We start from the raw sequence: 24,287 nt of genomic DNA on the forward strand, positions 1-24,287 counted from the left end.
TAGGTAATCAACCAAAGAACATATTTCTCCATTCTTCATATTGTCTGACCTCTTCCTTCTTAAATGGTTTCTTAGATCCATAGGTGTGAATGATATATTCTCGCGACCACCATCTATGTGCGCACACAAATTGTATGTCTTCCTTGGTGCAATGCCGATGCTATCAGCTATTTCAGCAATTGCAGCATGCACTTTAATTACTTTACAATGTGACTTTAACATAGGATTCATAAATGAAAGGGCTAATTCATGGTTATGATCATTGATTAAAGTATGAACTACATATTTCCTATTCGAAAGTCTTCTTAACACCATTCTCACTGGACAACCACATCTTGAATCTGGCTTGCTCCTTGTTGGATTTCCATTTGACTTCTTTCAACCTTGCTTAGAACAAAAATATGTCTTTCTCACCACGACACTCTGTGGATTTTTTGCCCAAGAATACCTTCTAACACTAAAGCCAAGTTTTAAGGCATAATCATTGTAAAATTTGTATGCAGCTTCCTCATTAACACCCGAAATATTTAGCTTTAAAATTTTGGAATAATTTTTTTTCTAAACAACAGCGGAAAAGCTTTATTAAATCCTTAATCAAATTATTTGGGCGGATTACAAGTAATAGCACAGACTCAAGGCATTAAGTAACATAAACTCTTGCATTGAAATAGTACAGGTTATCAATTACAACTTAATGATTTATTACAAGTCAGTCAGAATTCCTCAGGACATCTGAAGAAGATATGGTCACATGGCACTGTCCGCAGCGACGACCACAATTGCTCGTCATTCTATTTTCTGAAAATATTAATTCAGAAGGAGTCAAACTACCATGTCTGAGTAAGAAGCATAATATCCATATGATTGTGCACAGTGTCATGTGTACAAGTATATGTGCAACATGTTTATATAGAACTAATAACCATTTAATAAGTGATAAATGTACAGGTCACTAAAGTCAAGTATTTTATGATTAATTTTCATTAACATCAAAGCACGCTACATCATATGCATGAACCATATTTATATAAGTAATAATAACTTTGGAACTTATTTGGATGCATACCTGACTTAAGTAAAGTATTCCATGTAAATTTTGCATAAAGCACAAACCAATATTCAACACATCATTTATAAGTTATCACATTTTTCTTATAAAGGAAAACCAATTTGAGTGCAACGCAGGAATCACGACTTATTCTAACAATTGCAGCATCAAGCATTATGCAACTACTTGAAGATTTTTCTTAATGCACTAACTTTATGTTTCATCTTGTTAATTATCCTATGGGTACGCACATACATTCAACATCATAGCGGACCGAGACCACGCGGGGGTCTATTATTTTATAACCCGTGTGACTAGCCGTACGAATATCCAAAGGGGTCGGTTTATGATCAAGAGAGTACTCCCCAATGGCTAGAACAAGAATTAGGATGCACCCTGTACTTTTGCAGAAGATTTAGATCTACCACCTAGGACGAATTGGTAGTCCTGGCCTCCTAACTCAAAGGACTGGGGACTGGGTGAGATGCCTAGCTCTCACAAAAACTAGAATGTCCCACGGAGTTTGTACCATCTACCCTCTCCAAGGTAGACCATGGATTCAATAACATACACCATCTTTCAGGTGTACCCAGAGCTTTGAGAAACCAATAACATATACCATTGTCAGGTATACCTAGTATCCCGGAAAACCAATAACATATACCGTCTTTCAGGTATACCCAGAGTCCCTTGATTATTTTATATGTGCATAATTTTCATTCTTGCTTTGTTTGGATCCAGTAACATACACCGTCTTTTAGGTGTACCCAAAACTTTGGAGGAAATCTAGTAACATATATCATCTTTCAGGTATACCCAGAATCTCAAATAGAAACTGGTAACGTATACTATCTGTCATGTATACCCTGAGTCTAGAATTTTCATTTATGTCACCATGTATTAGTTTTGCCTTTGTTTTTGGTGCTAGGGTATACATATCGCACCCCACTGGTTATGTCGCAACATGGCATTATCCAACTTTATCATTTCTTAAGTGCTCGTATGGCACTCTCAACTTTCTACAAAGTTGTAAGCTCAATTTTAAGCTTTCACTTGATCATGACATGAAAATGTCTTTTATTATGCAAGCTTTTGCTAAACACACATATAGATCAACTAGCACATAAATATGTCATAACATTTGTTTGCAATCACAATCCAATTTATATGCAAATCAATTTGCATCTTAAGTGCCCCTATGGCACCACAAGGGTTCTATGTGTGATTCATGAATTGAACATAGGTCGCAACATATCTACGTCAACCACACACACAAAACCATGTGCAACATGATTGTGTCAATGACATCTCATTCATTTACCATAATCACATACATTCTTTTCAAAAGAAGATAATCGAAAATTCATGATGGTAGTGACTATGTGCATTGCAGTGTTTTATTCTACAACCAATGTATGTTCACATTTGTGAGTTTTCGACCCACTCAGGGTATGTGTACTATAGTAATTTTCAATGCCATATGTATGTATACACAAAGTGAGTTTTTTTTTCAAACATAACTATCATGGATATCACTTTCTTTGTCAAAGCGTACATATATGTTTGTATTTCTAAGTCTTGTTGAGCTATGGCAGACCCCTATCGGTCTGTAGTCTACCCCAGGTCATGACTTGTTGCATAACAACAAAGTGACTTGCTCTGTTTGTCATTCGAAAAGAGGAGGAAGGCTGGCTTGACTGACTCGAGTCTGCCATCCTCGATAGGGTCTTGCGCCACGAAAGAGCAACATCAATATGTGCTGCAAAGTTATCCAGAGGTAGAGCAACCGACCGGTTCCTCAACCAATGTCTAACCCATATGATTCACAACTATGATCACTACATGAATACTTCAATTTGTGTGAACTTGTATCTTTATGACTTGGACCATTCAAAAACGTATTTGAACATATGAGGTAGGAATAGTCTGATAACTGAATCAAGGTTGTATCATAAATTTCCTGATATCGATCATAGAACCCACGACTCTCAGCGATAATGCATTGCACATGCATTTTGGTGATCCAACCATTTGGTTGAAGGACACGTCGACCCACTTGGCATATTATTCCCAAAATGGTACTTGTTTTTCAGTTGTTGTCACAGACCCACCTAGGTCACTTGTTTCAATTTGAATTTCAATCAGAAGCCCTTAAAGTTTTTATCACCCATAAGTCTTTTTTTTTTAGGTGAGGCTATGTGCCACGGTTGGGAGAACTTGCAACAGTAAGATTGCTACGCCATGTCATAGGTGGGTGCCACAAACCATTCACGCTGGTCTCAATCCTGATGTTATTGGATCAGAATCTATCGTAGTTCATAGCCATCTAGGGCATGCCACGGCTGTAGAACCCATTGTCCATAAACTGATTAGCTGACAAGTCCATCAACAACCCGCTTGTACAGGTAAAACCATTGTGCCACTGCTGGAGTGCATTAGCAGCCCGCCAATTGAACTAGTATAGTAGGGCGCAATGTGGCTTGTTGTGCGCCAAGGTCGATGGTGCCCAAAATGCACCAGTGCACCGGCCCCGAGGGTATTCCTATACTGCTGCGTAGCAACAGCACTAGCAGGTCATTGGTCTGCTACCGACTGCACCCATGTGCAAATGTCGGAAGAGCTCCAACACTACTGCATAGTAGAAGCACCAGCAAGCCGTTAGCAGGGTTTAGGCCTGTCGATCCCTGACTGAATTAGATTGACCATCACCGTCTGATCTGGCTCAATATCACAACATAACCAAGGCTGGGTGGAGGCTAATCCAAAAGCCCTAACCCATTCTATTTTTTTTTGCATTCACATAGACGTCCAGCAAACATCGGAATTTACATTAACCAGACCGCCTATGCTTACATGCATATACCGAATTCAAGTATGAGCATATTCAATTGAATAGCGACATCATATGTCAATCTAAAGAAAAACACCAATAGAAAGTTTTATATCAAATAATATGTGTTGATCAAAATGAAAGTTTCAGTGATTCACATGGAAAAAATCAACGTTCATGAAACTTAAACCTACACATAATTTGACTATAGCTAACTAATCTTAACACATTATCAAATGGGGAAAAAAATATAATCGGGCTGAACGTTATGGTGGGATTGTAAGTTAATCCACAACATATGGGACGCATAAGCATAAACTTTAACATGATTCGAATGGGGTTATATTCACACGCTGTGATTTTTTTTCTCTCCCATAGGTTCACTGATGTGTGTGCAGGTCATGTGATCTGCACTGCAAAATCTCCAGATCTTCCATCTAACATATTCTGTAAACTAGTTATTCACTTGATGGAACTTATCTATATATTTTTTTCTACCAGATTTAATGTTGTGAGTGCAGGTCGCGTGGTATAATCTACACATGATCAGGCTATAATCTTGATAAAGCTATATTCCAATTATTCGAAATACTAACATATGCAGACCTACTACTCATGAACACATACATTTGCACATCATAAATCAGGATTTTACAATAATCGGCAGATTCATTTTCTTCCATACACATTTCTACCAAATTTAGAAACTAGACATACATGAATACGCAGGTTCATGCTTGAACTGAATTTATAAATATACAGATACATAATACCTTGATATGCATATTTTGTATACACTATTGCTCTCAACTAAACCATATAATATATATATGGTTATGGACTTCCATGTACATACATATAGAAATATCAAGAGACCTTTGTGTCCATCATAGCTAAGGTTGTTGGTCGAACATCTATGTATTATCGAATATGAACTTAGATGGTCCAACACATACATGTACTTCATAACAATATGCACAATCACACAGAGATTATGCCCTTACCTTGTTTGAAGCTTCAACCAACGGCGAGATGTTCTTCTTCCTTGCAGATGAAATGAGTCTTCGACACATCTGGAATGTAGCTGGATCAATGGCTGACCCTCCTTCAAGCCATAACTCTAAAATGGTTCAGCTATAGTACCCTGACTTCAGCCCCTTCAAATGAATGGAAGGAGGAGAAATCAAGGAGAAAATAAAATAAAGAATGAACTAGCCAGATTTTTTTTTTGTAAGCCTCTCGCACCTTTCCATTTTTTTTCTTGAAACTTCTGGAAATTAATTCCTCTAGCCTCCCCATATGGCAGCCCCTATAACTCTCCATTCACAAAAATAGTGAATTGGGAAGGTAGCCTCCTTACTTTCCTAAAAAAAATTGTGAGCATTCAAAGTTCCAATTTCCCTTTTTTTTTTTTTGAAAACCGTCCAACCTCCTTCTCCTTGAATGACATTCATTGCCTCATTTAAGCCCTCTTAAATTTTCTTGAAACACCACCTTTCCATTTCAAAAATGTGGAAGGGGGTGTTCTTTCCAAAGTGGATGGTTGGGCTTCCACTATGGCCCAACCGTTCAGTCTCCTTCCCATTTAAAATCGCCCACTCCCCATTAATGTTTACATTAACTTCCATTTCGAATTTCAAATAGCAATTCCTTAAAAAAATGAATTGCCTTGTTTTTCAAAAAGAATCCACCGCATAGGGGGATTTGAACATGGGTTCTCTTCTCTAAGGGGTAACAAGCCCCACCAGTGCGCTATTGTTTGTTTCATTGCAAATCCCTGCAACCAAATCATATTTAACCTCGTTACGATGGAATGACTTTTATTAATAAAATGTTTTCTTTAGCAAAAACATTCTGGCACCCAAGGGATTTAAACCTGAGTTCTTCTCCCTACGAGTCAACCATCCAGACCACTGCACCAATTCCTTTTTAGTTGCACCTTCTTGCAACTAAAAGCCATTTAGCCTCTTATGATATTCCGTCTAAATCCCTAGAATGTGTGTTTTCACATGCTTTTTCCGCGGATGGAGGATTCGAACCTGAGACATCTCTTCTTGTCTTGCATCTTGACTCATTATCCTTTGGGCATGGGTTGTGTCTCATCATCCTCTTACTTGATTATGACGTCATTCTCCTAGGAATTTCGAACTCTTATTTATTGCATTTTCAGAACTTGATTGTGATTCGACCATATTTGGATCCATTAAGATCCAATTGGTGTAAGGCCCATGATAGTTCTAAGATAACATAAAATATGATGTGTCTCAGAAGATGGAATTTCTCGTATAGTTATGAGGAATTTTCAAAATATATATATATATATATATATATATATATATATATATATATATATATATATATATATATATATATATATATATATATATATATATATATATATATATATATATATATATTGATGAGCGAGGTCCGAAATCGCATAAGTAAGATGTACGAAGTGTCATGAGTACTATTTATGAGAAATCAATTCTCAAGAATCATAAGTCAAATTCATAATATATAAGACTAGTCAATCCTCGAATTTGGGACCTAAACAAAGAAAAAACCTCGTTATTTCATGTGAATTACTGGAAAGTGTATATTGATAGGATATGGGTCCCAATGAGGGCGATTTTCGCAAGAGATAAAAATTTAAAGATGTACTTTGAGAATTAGTTTAAATTAAAAATTAAAAATTGGATTTTAATTGGGTTTCGGATCCGTCCAGGATCTGAGTCCATACATCGTATCAAATCCAAACACTGGATCCATTTGATCCAGTTTGGATACAAGATCCATTTGGATCGACTCTATATCACTTTACGGTATCTATTTCAAAAAATTATAATATTTATTTATTTTGATAATTATCAAAATTTTATGAGTTTTACAATTAAACTGCATTCACTCTACAAAAACAAAGTCAAGTGTACTATCATATAGACTTGAGGTGTCTGCACCTTTGTCAAGTGCACTGTCATGATCGTCTACCTCATTATTGAATTGCATTTCATCTGCTGGAATATTCAAGTCAAGAGTGAATCCAATGCATGCACCCTTCTTATCATATGCATCATTAGTATACATATTCACTTCTTCAGGTGCGTCGATAGTACAGATGCTCGTTGCATCATGACTTTTCAGTGATTGAGATACATCATTTTCACTTCAACTAGTTGATATGCTCAACACTGTCATGAGCAAAATATCAATTTGCGTTAGCCAGCGCATACGTTTACTATGATTTATTCAAGATGCGTATAACAACGACTACCGATTAGTTAAGCAAGTCAAAGAATTGATTGAATGAATCACAATATCAAAGCAACATAATAGCTTACAAATAGATAATAACAAACAAAACCATATCTCACAAATCGACACTAGAAAGCACATAATATCTTACAAATCAATATACGATAATTCAACATAATATATTATAAATTGATATTAACAATCATTTACCATATCTCACAAATCGACACTAGAAAACACATAATATCTTATAAATCGATATACGATAATTCAATATAATATATTACAAATTGATATTGACAAACAAAATAATATCTCACAAATCGACATTAGAAAATACATAACATCTTACAAATCGATATACAAAAATTTAGCATAATATATTACAATTCAAGATTATCAACTAAAACAATATCTCATAAATTGACACTAGAAAACACATAATATCTTATAAATCAATATATGACAATTCAACATAATATATTACAAATCGATATTAACAAACAAAACAATATCTTGTAAATCGACACTAGAAAATACATAATATCTTCAAAATTGATATACGACAATTCAGCATAATATATTACAAATCGATATTAACAAACAAAACAACATCACCAAATCGATACTATAAAACACATAATATCTTACAAATCGATATATGACAATTCAACATAATATATTACAAATCGATATTAACAAACAAAACAATATCTCACAAATCGACACTAGAAAATACATAATATCTTACAAATCGATATATAACGATTCAATATAATATATGACAAATCGATATTAACAAACAAAACAATATCTCACAAATCGACACTAGAAAACACATAATATCTTACAAATTAATATACGGTAATTCAGCATAATATATTACAAATCAATATAAACAAACATAACAATATCTCAAAAATCGATATACGTGTTACTATAACTGCGATTTGCGTTACATTGCATATACTGAGTGAATGGATGATACCAGATGGGGTAGAGGCCCTTGCTCGCATCTGTAACCAAGCATTCTTGTCAACAAGTCCCAGCATCTTACAAATATCTTCAAGTTTTCAATCATCGAAATGATAAAATCTACCTGCAATAACAAAATAGCGCCTTAATGACACTCACGACGACATACGTTCTTCAACAATAGCATGATGACATGGAAAGATACTCACCTCACTTTAATGGCACTTGTTGGAATGTATGTGCGCCATTGCTTTTTTCTGTACTGCCTAACGAAAACGAAGAAGAAGAGATGACTGTAAAAAGAGATGGCCGACAAATCCCCCTATGATACCCACTAATGATCGAACCAGTCATTCGATTTATAGTTATCTCGATGAGGTAGGAACAAACCCTGAAATGTTTTCAATCTAACACAAGGCAGGAACGAGAAGACGACCATGTGTTGTAACATAAGCTAAAAACAAAAGCGAAAAGTGCAAATCTATTTACGAGGAGCAAGAGGACATTTTCGTCCAATGCATATCTATATTACGAGAGGGCATTTTCGTTAAAAGCATATCTACCTTTTTTATATGTTATTTTATTATAAAGTCATCGTGGGCAACATTGGCATATGAATTATTGTGGATCCCAAGATATTCCTCCATACACACCAAAACACACAAATTTGTATTCGGGGGAGAACACACAACACCCTCTCTCTATTCCCTCACTGGTTTTAATTTTAATCTCCATTTTTCCCTCCATCTCTGTTTCCTTGGTCCACTGCCATTCTTAGATTCCTACCAGATATCTCTTGAGCTCCATGTGACAAAGGGATTTGAACCTGGGCCTTACCCCACTTACCACATGGAGAGGGTGATGTGTGTTTTCCCCGAAACACAAATTCACGTGTTTCGGTGTGTATGGAGAAAATCTTGGGTCCCGCGATAATTCATATGCCAATGTTGCCCACGATGACTTTATAATAAAATAACATATAAAAAAGGTAGATATGCTTTTAACGGAAATGTCCTATGATAAGATAGATATGCGTTGGATGAAAATGTCCTCCAGCTCCCCGTAACTAGATTTGCACCTTTCACCTTTGTTTTTAGCTTGTGTTACAACACATGGCCGCCTTCTCGATCCTGCCTAATGAGTCGTGGAGCCAGATTCAAAGTTTTTGCCCTTTTAGAAAGGAAGGTCCGGGGGCTCTCCGCGGCTCGGGTCGCACTGCGCAGTCAGCGGTCCAGGGGAGCCGCCCTTGGCGGGGGGTCGTGGGGGGCAGCGTCTCCAGGAAGATTTTTTTTGGGCTTATGTTTGAGATTCAGTTTCTTATGGATCAGACCCAACTTGTTTAGGTTTAGGGTTGTCGCCCTTGCCTTGTATAAATTCTTTCTTTTCTTTCTCTCTTGTAACTATTGGCAATAACAACAAGATTTCTCTCTGAGCGACCGTGGTTTTTTTTATTCTCTCTCTGTTGAAAAAATGATTTATAGTAGATATCAAATCAGAGAGTGGTGATTTACAGTAAAACTCAAATCAGAGAGTAGCGATTTTCAGTAAAAATCAGATATAAGAATAGCGATTTATAATAAAAATTAGATAAGAGAGTAGCGATTTATAATAGAAATCAGATTAGAGAGTAGCGATTTACAGTAGAAATCAGATCAAAGAGAATAATTTATGATAGAAATTAGATCAGAGAGTAGCGATTTACAATGAAAATCAAATTAGACAGTAGCGATTTACAGTAAAAATCTGATTTATACTATAAATCACTATTCTCTAATTTGATTTTTACTGTAAATCGCTACTCTCTGATCTGATTTCTATTGTAAATCACTACTCTCTTATTTGATTTTTATTGTAAATCGCTACTCTCTGATTTGATTTTTACTGTAAATCGTTACTCTCTGATTTGATTTCTACTGTAAATCACTACTCTTTTATCTGATTTCTATTATAAATCGTTACTCTCTGATTTGATTTTTATTTTAAATCGCTACTCTCTAATTTGATTTCTACATTAAATAGCTACTCTCTTATCTGATTTCTATTGTAAATCGTTACTCTCTAATTTGATTTCTACTATAAATCATTACTCTCTTATCTGATTTCTATTATAAATCACTACTCTACTCAGTTTGACGTTGCCATCATTATCTCTGTTGTAAATCGTTATTCTCTGTCTACTCAGTTTGACGTTTGCACCTTCGTATCATGATGAACAATAGATAGAATGCTGATTTTTCTGGTAGTTCAACTATTTCTCACGAACAGACGACGACAAAGAGTGCTCCAACGATAATAGACGACAAGGACGATAAAAGGTGCTCTAGCGGCAACAAACGACGACAAAGGATGTTCCGACGATAACAGACGGTAACAAAGTGTGCTCTGGCGGCAACAAATGATGACAAAGGGTGCGTCGTCAATCGGAGCTCCTATATAGTAGATGGTGCATTGCCAAAGGGTGATTCAGAATGTTTAGGGCGATATATTGCGAGGAACTCTTGTTAAAACAGAGGAGTTTACTCCTTAGGGTGAAAATGATGATGATTTTAACCCTTTCTGACGAGAGGGCATTTTTATCATTTACTCAAAACATCGTTTTATGACGCTAATGACGGAAAATGGTACTTAAGTTTTTGCAAACGCACCTGACTTAGATGCTAAGTGATGTTGATACACACGGGGAAATGAGCCCCATGTGCTTAGATACGTGGCGCTCATTCAGACCCAAAAACACACACCGCGTTGGGGGTGGGAACATATAACCTGCTTAGTACCACATGGGATACCACCTGGGTGGTAAAGTTGTCATTGAGTCTAAAAAAAAATTCAAGAATCACGGCCCATTGCAAACACGCGGTTAGGCTGCGTCTGGACCAAAGCAAACCGTATCAGATGGAGTTCGGGCCTTATTTACATCCCGCTAACCTGCGCATCATGCTACATTTCATAAACACCACCGAACTTTTTTTTCGGATCAGGCAGAACCCATCCAGTATCCGATACGTCTCCAGTCCCCCAAATTAACTGCCTAATTTCGAGATTCTTGTCATGCTGAAAAACATGCCTCCGTCAGCGGTACTGGTACAGATCCGAATTCGGTTCACATATACTGTATCCATTCCATTAAGCCGGTCCCACCGTGTCCCAAAAAGCACCTCAGTTTCGGTATCGGTCCTGAATCGTTTGGCCAACGATTCTGGTGAATCGAAACTGATACCGATTCTCAAGTGAATCTTTCTGAATCGGCTAAAAAATAATTAAAACATATTTTGTGTCAATCATAACGTTACACGTGTTAAAACAGTAAATAATATTGAAAAAATAAATTTTAAGCATTTTTTTTCATGTATTAAAAAAATAGACGATTCAGGTTAGTATTGTATCGATTTAAACCGATACGATACATATCGTCCGATACATATCGTCCGATACATATCGTCCGATACAGGCCGACACGCACCGATACTGACAACATTCAGAAAAAAAAAAAACAACAACAAAAGAGAGCGGTAGGGCAGCGGTCTTTCGAGTGAGGCATCATAAGTGAAGGGGAATGGACACTTGATCGGAGCCCTCGTTCTGGAAGGATCGACGTGTGCCTCTCTCTCCTGCTTGTTTGGGGCTACGGACGGCTTTGGGGCCGTTTCTCTCTCCGTCCAGGACAGGAAGAACCCCCAACTCCTCCCCCCCGATTCCACGCCAAGCCCTTCCTTCCTTCCCTCTCTCGAGCATAACCCATCAAGAGGTAAATGATTTTGACTCTACCCCTTGAACCCGTTCATTCTTTGTTCGTGGATCGAGTTCAGCATCTCGCTCTCTTTCGATCGGCTCCTCTTTCTGATTCATTTCTGCTAAAAAAACTGTATTCTAATTGCCTTCGTTGCGATCTTTTCGTCGGTTTGATTCAGCGCGCCACTGGGTTTTCCTTTTTTTTTTTTCTCGGAATCGAGCGATTTTTTTTGCTGTAATGTTTTTTCAGTCGTTTTTGGGCTATTTGATAGAAACCCATCTCCATTCTGTTCGTTTTTTGTGCGTTTGCTTGTCGGGTTTCTAACAAGTAACTTTTTCTTTGTTTCTGAATGTGGGGGAGGGTTTCGGTGCGGTTTTTAGTTCTGGGATTGAATAAAATCGTCTTTTTTGTATATGATGCAGGAAAATAGTGGCCGACATCGCCTGCTTTCTCGTCGAATAGGATTTCCTGTCGCGACTTGATTGTCTTTTCGGCTTTCGGTTCTGGCATTTTCCATTCTGGAAAGTTTGGGCATCATACAAGGGCGCATAATTTTTGGCTTCCAATGGTGCACCATGGCGCTGTTGCTAGGCTACTCCTCTCCTCCGCTCGAAATTCTGCTAGAAGAACGCTTTGTAGCCCACGGTGGCTGAGTGATTCCACGAACATAGTTGTAAGTGCCTCCCCCCCAAATAAGATTCCGTTCTTATGGCTGCTATCGACGGCTAGCTTATGGTTTCAGCTGGTGCAACAGGTTCAGAAGTTGGCACACGGATCGTGCCATTATGGCTCTTGGGTGTTTGCTTCTGGAATTTGCAATTCTGCTGGTATTTACGGGAGCGTTATCAATACATGTAAGCCAGAACTTTCTTAGTTTTTTGACATCAGAAGTCTACATTGTTCGCTTGTTATTTTTATTCGTTCAACCGATGGGGTGCTACCAATTGCACGATCAGTGTTTTGGTTATGGACCTTTTCCTTTTCGATGTTTATTTCACACCTTAGTTGTGCTTTGGTTTTCCGGATCATTAAGGTCTAGTAAATAGGAACAACTGCAATGGATTGGTTGAGGCCAGCCATTGCCGAGCCTGTGCCGAGGTCATTCAAGATCGGCTTTATAACTAACTGACTTGAGCTTAACCTTTGTTATTCGAGCTCGAGAATAAGCACTTTGTGAGCTCAATGAAAGTATAGTTAAGCCTGGTGATCTGTTACCTCTGGCTCGCAATCCTGTAGACATACCACCACACAAACGCTATTGTTTCTATGCTATTTCATTAACGGAAGCTCCATACATCTTATTCAACAGTTTAATGTGCCACAGTAAGTGAAAATAAATCTAAAAGTGCACACTTATAAACTCATCAAATGTATTTGGTGTTCGATAAACTCCTAACAAGCATACTGGCTTTTATGGACTCCGGGCTCAAGCACAGGTCATTTACTAATAACACAAGCTTGAGAGCCCAATATTCTCGCAACAAGCTTGTTTCACCCATCCTTAGAATGACTTAGTATACAAACAACCTCTCATCATTATGACTCAGAACCAACTCATCTGAGTGATGTGGGCTGGTAGTCTGTACTGAGGCTGTACCTAGAACAGTTCTAATCTACATCCGAAAAGGGATCCATCTCTTTAAACTTTTAGATTTGATACCTTTGGGTGATAGTGGATTTTTCAATCAGTGTACTGCTTATCTAGGGAAATTGAGACCAAGAAGTGAGAGATTTGATGGAGCACTGGGGGATAAAATTTATGGCGTTAGGTTGATCCATTCTACAGGTTTGTATGATTCTCACTCTCTCTCTCTTGTTTTTTTTTCTACTTTCTTTTTCTTGGTAATCGGTTACTGTTTCTTATGGCTTTATGTTCTCACTTCGGTTGATCTCTATATCTCTTTCTAGGATCAAGGTCAATGGCAGCGAGGGATTATTATGATGTGCTTGGAGTGAGTAAAAATGCATCTGCCTCAGAAATAAAAAAAGCTTATTATGCTGTACGTAACCTCACACCATCTTCTTTTCATCTGTTTATAATTTTGTTCAAGTCAGGTTAACTTCAATGCACAAACTAACAATCTATCTGCATGCTTGTGTATGCTTCTTCTTCTTCTTCAAAAAAGGGTTAACAGAACAGAATACATAACCTTAAAATATATTTGTCCTTACCTTACCTTAAAATGTATTTTGTCCTTACATTATTTTCCATAATCATTGATTATTTAGCATTGGAGACTGAAACTTTAGCTTGTTCATTGTCATGTTTTTTTCACACTCCCCATCAATTCAGCTATTCGGTGGTGGACATAGAATGGATGCTCCAGGAAGATGTAAGAGGTTATGGCTTATGTGGGCATTTTAGTTTTTTAGCCACCTTCAGCTATTGGTTGATAGGAACCAGTGAACGTGTTGGCACCCTTATTTTAAGGTCCTCTACTACTATTCAGTGTTGCTAAAAACGCGCCTCAAGGCGCAAAAAGCCAGCCTCACCTCGAGGCGGGGGCTTTTTTGCCTTGAAGCGCACTTAAAAAGCGCAAAACCATAAAAGCGTACGCCTCATGCGCCTTGAGGCGAGGCGCGCCTCACCGTGAGGTGCGCATTAAAAAATTGGATGGGCCCGGACCCGAGTCTGACCCGGACCCGTATTATTGAAGGTTCGAGAGAACCTGTGTGACGCCTCGGGCGAGGGGCTAAAGCCCTCTCCCCTTCTCTCTCCACCCGCCGCCGGTCATCGCCTCTTCCACCTTCTTCTTTCCTCTGCTGAGAAGTAGGGGTGGCAATTTCTGACACGACCCGCCAACCCGCCTCTTAGGCGGGTTCGGGTTGGGCTTAAGCCAACCCGTTTAATAAACGGGTCGACCCGCGTAACCCGTTTATTAAACAGGTCGGGTATGGGTTGGGGGTATGCCAACCCGGCTGACCCGACCCGTCAACCCGACTCGCCAACCTGCCAACCCGATCCGTCAACCCGACCCGCCAACCTGACCCGCGAACCTGAAAACCCGTTTACCCGACCCAACCCATTTATTAAATGGGTTGGCGGGTCGTGTCGGGTTACCCATTTATTAAACGGGTCGGGTTCGTGTTTGCCACAGCCGACCCGTTTAATAAACGGGTCGGGTTCGGGTTGAGGTATGCTGACACGCCAACCCGACCCGATTGCCACCCCTACTGAGAAGGCGTCGACGACCCGCCAGCCACCACCGTCTTCTTTTCTCTGTTGCGAGGGCGCCATCGACTCACTGCCACCGCCGTCCGTTCCGGCGACCTCCGCCGCCTTTCCTCTGCGTTTTTCGGTGACATCAAAGTCGCCGCTGCCAGGTAAACCCTCTTCTTTACTTCTTCTTCTCCGTGAGGGGTCGACCGACAGGGGGCAGAGTCCCCTGTCGTCACCTCTCGTCGGCAGGGGGTTACCCACTGCCTTTCTTTTGGGGTCGACCGACAGGGGGACGATGCCCCTTGTCGTCGCCTCTCGTGGGCAGGGGGTTCCCCCCCTCCCTCTGCTTTTCTCTCTTGGTCGACCGACAGGGGGGCGGAGCTCCATGTCGTCGCCTCTCATCGGCAGGGGGTTACCCCCTGCCTTTCTTTTGGGTCGACCAACAGGGGGCGGTGCCCCCTGTCGTCGCCTCTCGTGGGCAGGGGGTTCCCCCTCCTCTGCTTTTCTCTCTTGGTCGACCGACAGGGGGCGAAGCCCCCTGTCTCTTTCTTTTTCGGTAGGGGGCTTCGCCCCCTGTCGCTCACCTTGTCGTCAGGTAGGGGGCTCTGCACCCCCTGTCCTTCTTGCTTTGCCGGCAAGGGGCTCCACCCTCCTTGCCATTTGCCTTGTCGATAGGGGGGGGCTCTGCTCGCCCCTGTCCTCCTTGCTTTGCCGGCAGGGGGCTCCTCCCCTCCTGACATTTGCCTTGTCGACATGGGGGCTTTGCTCCCCCTGTCCTTTTTGCTCTGTCGACGGGCAGGGGGACTCCCCCTGCCTCTTTCTTTGGATCGACAGGCAGGGGGCAGAGCCCTATGTCATCGCCTCTTATCGACAGGGGGCTCCATCCCCTGTCGCTTTCTCTTTCGGCAGGGGGCTTCACCCCCTGTCACCTTCTGTTCGGCAGGGAAGGGGGCTCCACCCCTTGTACTTGTGAGATCTTATGATTTTGTTTGTGAGCATTGTGCTTGTATTCTTATGAGCGCTGTATGATTCAATGAGGATATTTGTACTTGGGACCACTTCATTATGATTTGATGTATGGGTCATCTCTGCTCACTGTATCAATACTATTCTTTTGGTGAGCTTAAAACATTTAAAAGGTTACTTATGTAATCTTACTAGTAGGTTGTTATTTACTCTTTTTTGAGATCCTGCGCCTGGATCTGTCTTGCTTCCACTCTTGATTTCATTTACTATAGTCAGATGCTCCATAATATATTGGCTATTCTTGCTTCATAGTGATCATAAGTTCAAGTAATTGATTGTGCATGACCAGGCATTTGACCTGAACAAAAAGTGCCGCTACTTGAAGTATTCAAATTTATGATACAAACTGTAGAAGGATGTTAGATATTCTACATACTTTCTAGTGGTTGTTGGGTCTGCTTGCTCGAAGCTTTCAAATACTGATTCCCACTTGCTTGCACCTGCTTCCATGGTTTTTCTTCCATTGCTTGTTTCTTGATGAAGAAATGGATTATTTATGCTACTCTAGGCATTGGAACTGCTCATATTTTATTTCTTAGATACTTACATAGATCAAGTTGTTGCATTAATGTTACTTTTACATGTTAATCTCATATTTTTTCCGTATTTATTTGAGATTTTTTATTTCGTGTTGGTTGGTGCTTCATCAATAAAACATTTCTTATTTATTTATAATTTTAGATAATTTTTATAGTTTTTTTTAAGTTAATTTTTTTTAGGCTTACGCTTTGCGCCTCGGGGCTTACGCCTCACCTCAGATTTTGGTGGAGCGCCTCGCTACGCCTCAACGCTTTTCACTACACTGCTACTATTCTACACCACCTTGGTTGGAAAAAGAGGGGGTCATTTGGAAAATTGCTATTTGCAAGTTTAACCACTGTTTTATGTCCACTTGGCTGGCCTGGGTTAGAATGGTCCAATATGTAGGTACTAGCACATGCCTGCCATCTCAGTCACGTCCCTTAGCAGGAAGCAGTTTGGCAGGATTAAGAAAAAATGTGCCGAAAATTTTGGGGACGAAGCCTTTATAGTTTGGAAGTAGTTTAATAGAAGGACAACGTGGGATTAAGCAAAATTGTGAAGGGAGTTTGAAGGGGAAAACTTTTACAATCTACAAGAGGCAGCAACAAATTTATTTTTTGAACTGGCTTCTATCTCAGGGATCATTTTCTTTTACATGTGAAAATGAAAACAAATAGATGGGGATAGGTTTTGGTGGTGAATCGAGCACGAAAGGGATGAAAAGGTCTGATGCTTTAATCAATCTTCAGATTCAAGATACCCAACCTTTCTTCCTCAGGCAGGTGTATAATCAATTGATTGTGCACCCACAACTAAGTCTTGAGTCTATTTCAACAATGTTTTTCTTTTTATCTGGGACTAACTCTTCTCCTCTCTTTGTATGTTTGTCCAAAAATGCCCACTTTCCCCTTTGAACCTCTTCCAACACTAACGAGAAAAGAAAATCTTCCATTTTCCTCAAAAATGGAAATATCTGTGCTCTCACTTTCCTCTTTTGACTCCCCCACATGCTGGCCCCTCAACCTATCATTCCGACTGTGGTAGATGCTTGACTGTGTTCCCTATTAAGAAGAGGCCACTCACCCTATCTAATTAGATGGCGGAGGTAGTTATCAAGAAATCGTTGATCCCTTTACTAACTCAGCTGACCTAAGACCCATCTCCGACACTTTTTACTGAAAGGGAGTTCATCTTCATTTGCACCCACTTGGTTATATGCAAAGAAATTAATATGCTGGTGGATCTTGGCATTTAATGCTTGGGGCCCTTAACCAATCTCTTATTATCGAATGCTGACGAACACGGGCATTCCTCTAAAGCTGATGTTTAGTGGTTATGCTCAAAATGTAAGAGTCTGATTGTTTGTTTGTGGAAGCATGAATGTAAATGGAAGAAAGCTCAGGTACTTGAAAAAATGGACAAACGATCATGATCTTTTTGTGGAAGGCATTATAGTACAGATGGGTTTGGCATGTGTCTGCTTTGGGCTTGACATTGTGTATGAGGATCTCCTGCAACAAATTTTGAGAACTTGCAGTAGTTTTCGTTCCTATAAATGTTTGACATAACGAACCATTAAATCTTACTGCAAACAAACAAATAGGTTTCTCAGCACATTACTTCACTTTTTTGAAGTGTGTATAGTAAATGCATTTAGACATTTAAAGTGGGTTAAGTGGCAGGCTCAATCAGGGGAATTTTATTGTTTGATGCTCTCAAATATTTGATATCATAGTTATAAATGCTGCAAACAACACTAACTTTGAAGATTTTTTTTATCCTTTACTCTAGGTTGGTAAACTTTGCACTAGACTAGATACAAAGGTAGATTAATATATACAAGCTCGTGATGATTACAGGATAGAAGGCAATATATTTTGACCGTGCAAGTTTCATTAAAGATGAAATTGTAGCTTCTTGTGAAAGATGATTGGATTAAATGGGTAATTGAAGTTTTTTCTATGACCCATTGAGTGAAGACTGCAATAACAAAATGAACAAAAGGGGTGAGTCTAATCAAGAGATGATTGATAAGGTGAAACCAATGTTGTAATTAGCATATTGGAACCTGTATCCCATGAGCCTGAGATATGGGTGTATCGTGCTGTATTGTAAGATACGAGAGAAAAAGCATTTAAGTTATGCAAAAAAATTTAAAAAACACAAAATCACAAAAAATAAGAAAAATGTAAAAGTTAAAAAATGTAAAACTTAGAATACTAGAAAAAAAAAATAAATAAGAATGAGTACAAGGATTAAAAACAAGTAATTATATAAAAATAAACATAGTAGACTACTGACATGTCATTTCACATGAAATAGAGTTCAATAATTCATTAAATAAAGTCAATAACATAGGTGATACTTGGTAAAACATACAAGCATAGTTTGCTTACATAACTACAAAACTCAAAAGGCTCAAAAGTTCACTACATAAACAAATAACGTCAAGAACATAGAAGTTCACTACAACTACATAGTTGACTACATGACTAAAAAAGTGAAAAGTCTCAAAAGTTCACTACAACTGCTTAATTCACTATAATAAAACTCATCAATTGTCTTCATTGTCAAACATTCCTCGTTCATAATCAGAAATGACATCTTGTTTTGAGGCATCCTATGTCACATTCCTCGTTTATCTTTATCTTTTGAATCAGGAACAATTTTTGGTAATTTCTCTCCAATGAATGGTGCATGTCCTTGTGCCTTATATAATCTTCTATGAGACTTGTAAGAAGCTTGACATGAACTTCAGAGGCAATATGATGAGTACATAATCATACAATAAAGTTGCTATATCCTATGATGTGACATTTAAATCTATATAATCTACCATGCATTATAAAACTACAAAAGTTGCACTTTACTATCCCCTTCAAAGGTGTCTCTAAATCTACTAGTTTGCAATATTTCTATGTTGGATCATTTGAGTCATAACCTTCACCATCCATCGACTTTTAGGGCACAATTTTGATATTTAAGAATACAAAAATTGGTGATTTAAGATAAAAAGGAAAAAACACTAAGATCAACAACACATTTAAGATTAAAAAAAGGGCTAAAGGCAAAAAAGAAGAAATATATTAAAATAACATCAAAAGAAATGAGTTTACCTTTGGTTTTGATGCTTGAAGCCCTTCTCCAACTTCAACCTCAAACAAATCAAACTCCTAAGGATCAATTTTGAGGGTTAAAGGGCAACAAAATGTGTAGGATGGAAATAGGTGGATTTAGGGTAAATCACACCATTGTGACTGTTTTGAGGGTTAGAAGCCAAAAAACGAGTTAGGATGGAAATAAGGGGTTTTAGGGTAAAAGAGAGGCTTGTGGGTTCGATTTTGAGGGTTAGAATCCCAAAAAAAGTTGGGTAGGATGAAAACAAGTGAAATTTGAGGGAAATCACACTTCTAGAGGCAACAAAAGCCCCAATTTTTACAGTAGTTTTGATCTCAAAATAAGGTGGGTAGGCTTAGAAAAGAGGTTTGGGGAGGGAGAACATGCAAAAAAAGGTCAAAATGATCCTTGGGGGCTACAAAATGGCCCCCCATATGTGGCCGGTTGCCACTTTTCCGGTGCCAGGAAAGTTAAAAAAAACATAGTTGACTCATAGAATATAGGGTGTATCACATGATATGGTACGATACACCCGAGTCATATCATATTTGTACGATAATCGTACCGAATACGATATGACCCTTATGTTGTAACAGTTTACCCACCGCTATTACGATAAGGTACTGATAACACTGGGTGAAACATCAATAGCTAACTGGGGAAATGAAGCAAGACTTTTTGTTTAGATGGTGTTCATATGAAGACATGGATTTTGATAGGCATGGTAGTCTGGAGTGGTGCGCTAGATTTTGGCTGTAAAGAACATATCCAATGAATAGAGGGAAACTCACCTAGAACCTTTGTGGTACTATGAACCATGTTATGAAACTCCTTTAAGTAGACAATCAGACCTTCTTGAGAACCAATTAGGATGGTCAATAATAGACTTGCTAAAAAAGCATGTTAAAAATTTGGGAAAAAAAAGATAAAAACTGCAAAAAGCTTTTGTTGTTGTGGAGATTCTGTTGGAGACGTATGATCAAGTCCCATTCAGTGATCTGCACAATATTAATGAGGAAAGGCATCTCAATTGGTATGTTTGAATTATTTGAAGATGTATTTGTTAAGGAGATGAAATCTTCTTTGTTAGGCTTTGCATAAAGGTAGCTATGCTAGGAGAAATACAAATAAGAAATAATAAATCTTGTAGAAAAGAGATTTTAGGGTCAGAATGAAAGCAAAACATGTGAGCTGTAAGTTTACCTTGAAGGTTGGTGACAAAGACTATGTCAATGTGAGTGATTTACCAAATCAAATTGCGTAAGGTTTATTGGATCAGATCCTATTGCCAATTCTAACTCTTCACCAGGCTTCCAACATGAATGAATAGGGTCTGTCTGTCTAGGTGCTTTGTAATTCATTGATCTTCATTGACTTGATTTTATTTATCGTTGGCACTAAATATTAAAAGATGTATTCGTTTAACCAAATGGATGAACCTTTTCGAAGTTAATGAACCTGTTCAAAATGTTACACACAGTAGATGTCTGCTTCCTAGCTGTATCAATGGAAGAGGTCCTATATTTTATTCTTACAATGCCTCTCCATAGCCCTCTTCTTTTTACTGAGTCTAAATACTATGTTCTTTTATCTGTAATTCTCTGTCCGCATGTTTCTGCCACTTCATTGTAACTCTCTCCTTTGCTTTTGTAGCTTGCAAAGAAACTTCATCCTGATACCAACAAAAATGATGCAGATGCTGAGAGGAAGTTTCAAGAAGTTCAACGTGCATATGAGGTTTGTTGTAGTTTGAAAATTGTTGCTCCATTTTATGTAGAACTTAGCAAGTTCACTGAGAATATAACATTGTCTTTTCATGGTTGGCTGCAGGTTCTTAAAGATGATGAGAAACGAGCACTTTATGACCAGGTACCTGTCAATGAATTTTCTCTCTTATCTCCTTTTCTATTCAATAGGTTATGAATGTCTTTCTAACTTTTGATCTTGTTACCTCTAATCACTGACCTTTTTGTGTTTATGTTTGGCTGCTTGTGGTTTCTGCCATTAGACAGATACTTGCCTGCCTAGCTTACATTTAACTCACTGATTAATCTAGAAGATGTGACTAATTTAAGGACGAGAATGGTAAATATAAGGTGTTTTAGTTCATTCATGAACAGAGGAATTGGTATATAATATATATTACCATCTGGGGGCAGTTGCTATACCTGGTCAGACTGTCCGGTTTCACCTTACTTGGGAAAGCTCGACGACTATCTCTTTTCACATGATGTTTTGAATTGTTGTTATCATTTAGTGGGCCATACCTCCATATTCTTATTGGACGACTATGCTATGATGATCCCAATGGGGTGGAAACCTTAAACCTAACCACCCTTCATATCTGAACTCTGGTAGAGCAAAGTATCTGGTTTTCTAGGGAATCTCTGGACATGGTCAACTCCTGAACGTGGCAGATGGGCAACACTTAGACTTGTGAGGAAGCTGGGTCACTGGAGGAAAATGACAAAAGATGGGAGGAAAAGAGATGAAACAAATTCATCTTAGAAATATTGATGAATGGGAAGCTGCATTGTAGAGTTTACTGTTGTGAGAAGAGAATCTGAACATGTAAAAATTGATCATCAAGGTGGAACTGGATATGATATTTAATGGTCAGCATCAATTATTGGAGGCTAGAAATGAAACGAAGTAGAACAAAGTGCAGAATGAAGTGGATGCAGTGTCGAGATCAAACACAAGCTATTTTATTCCATAGCCTCATAAAGGTGTAGAATTAATCAAATCACAGACTTGAGAATGGGGAACATATGGATTGAGGGGGATAATCCATCAGGGTTCCACATTCATTATGTTTTTGAATAATATAATGGAACAGTTAGAAATACCTTTCTCTAGAGAAGTACTGAAAATTCATGGTATGGAAATTGGATAATCATAAGAAACTGGGAACCTTTGATTTTCCTATGGAACTTGAGTTGGTTTGGGATGATTATGAGTGACACATTTTGGAATGATTATAAGAATCGTTTATGAATGGGAGGATTGTGAAAGAGCCAAGTATATTAGTTTTTAATCCTAAAGATCCTTGGTTGAATATATTTCTTGTTTTAGACCTGTACCACTTTTTGGTTGCATTTTTAATATTTTCACTAAGATACTTGCTGAAGGTTTGAACAAAGTGATGATTTTTGTCATTGTGCCAAATCAGCATGTTTTTTAGACCTATATCACTTCTTGGTAGCATTTTTTATGATTTTCACTAAGATACTTGCTGAACATTTAAAGAAGGTGATGGATTTTGTTATCACTCTAAATCAGCATATTTTTGTCCTTGAACAAAGAATCCAAGAGTATACCATTTGGCCAGTGAGGCAATCCATAAAGCTGTGAAGAGGAAGAAACCTTCTTCTATCTTAATAGATGAGCTTGGGAAAAGCTTTTGATTTTGATAACATATGATGTTCTAGATTTTGGAAGGTGTCTTTTGGGGACAAATGGCTATTGTGGATTAGAAACTTTGTAGAGTTGGCCTCGGTCATTGTGTCCATTAATAATATACAAGGCAATTTTTTCATGACGGGAAGGGCCCTGCACCAACATGCTCAGTTCTAGAAAACTTGATAAAGGACTAAATCTGCCCAGTGTACAGCCATCAGTTTACCTTTAGCTTGTAGATGTGTTTTTTGTGCTTGGAGAAGCATCATTAGAGCAAATGTGGAGGACTTGACTCTTGTTAAAGAGTTCTGTGTTGGTTTCAGGGCTGAAAATTAATGAACATGAGAGCAGGCTTTTGGTTTTATCATAATGAAGAAATAAAGCAGGCAGGTCTGAGGATCTTTGGTTGTGAATTGGCATTTTTTTCCCAATATACTATCATGAATTCATGATATGCCTTTACAAGAGGGTATCTGAAGGGAGTTACACTAGATAGGGGCCGAGGATTCTGTTCTGCATAAATTTCAAATTTGATCAGCTAGAAGCCTAGAATGTTATCTATAGCTTGGAGAATCACCTGGGCCTTGTGCTTACCTTTTGCATATCTTTGTATTCTACGCTGAAGAGAGTGGAGAACGGATTAAATAGGCATACAAGAAAGTTCATTTCAAGAAAGCATGCTGATTGTGATGTTTTCCACCTTGTTTCTAGGAAATCATGGCACATTTTAAAAGATTTAGGAGGCTTAGGTATAATGACTTTCTCTCCAATGAAAATTGAAATGGTAGTGGCTGCTGTCTCGCTAAGATTGCTCGTCGTCCTGCCTTCTATGAACAAATATATGTTGAAAGGACTTTTGTCACTAAAGAGTTTTTGGGTGAAAAAAAAAATAGTGCACGGGACGTACGCTGCACTCTTGCACGTCCGTTCGGGTCTCGCCCAAAACCTGGTAGGCAGCTACCACTTTCTCTCTCTCTCTCTCTATATCATAGTCACCTATATGGCTATATCGTTCAAGGTAATTTCTTGGTGAATTTTTTCTCGAAGATATTTTCAACAGGTTGAAAATCTTGTGAAAATCTGGGAAGCATAAAAAAATGAAAAAATATAAATAATAATAAGAAAGAATAGGTTTTCTATTATTTTTCTTACAAAACTATAAAGAACCAACTTTTAAAACTTTTTAAAATACACAAGAAACACAAAATAGAAAAGTTGAACTTAA

The 24,287-nt window shown here is 38.4% G+C and overlaps 1 protein-coding gene across 2 annotated transcripts in view; it reads left to right on the forward strand.

Annotated features, from left to right (window-relative positions):
• Positions 1–11,675: 11,675 nt before the first annotated feature.
• Positions 11,676–24,287, forward strand: part of LOC149847276 (chaperone protein dnaJ GFA2, mitochondrial-like) — a 63,276-nt gene continuing 50,664 nt past the window's right edge. For both annotated transcript variants that reach the window (XM_089996894.1, XM_089996895.1), the window contains exons 1-7: positions 11,676–11,853; positions 12,261–12,511; positions 12,593–12,692; positions 13,544–13,624; positions 13,747–13,838; positions 21,317–21,400; positions 21,494–21,532. In XM_089996894.1, the coding sequence (XP_089853020.1) occupies positions 12,404–12,511; positions 12,593–12,692; positions 13,544–13,624; positions 13,747–13,838; positions 21,317–21,400; positions 21,494–21,532 (504 nt within the window). In that variant the 5' untranslated portion in view covers positions 11,676–11,853; positions 12,261–12,403. The remainder of the gene's footprint in view (positions 11,854–12,260; positions 12,512–12,592; positions 12,693–13,543; positions 13,625–13,746; positions 13,839–21,316; positions 21,401–21,493; positions 21,533–24,287) is intronic.

This window comes from Nuphar pumila, chromosome 2 (assembly GCF_984573655.1).
Source record: "Nuphar pumila chromosome 2, dmNupPumi1.hap1.1, whole genome shotgun sequence".
NCBI lineage: Eukaryota > Viridiplantae > Streptophyta > Magnoliopsida > Nymphaeales > Nymphaeaceae > Nuphar > Nuphar pumila.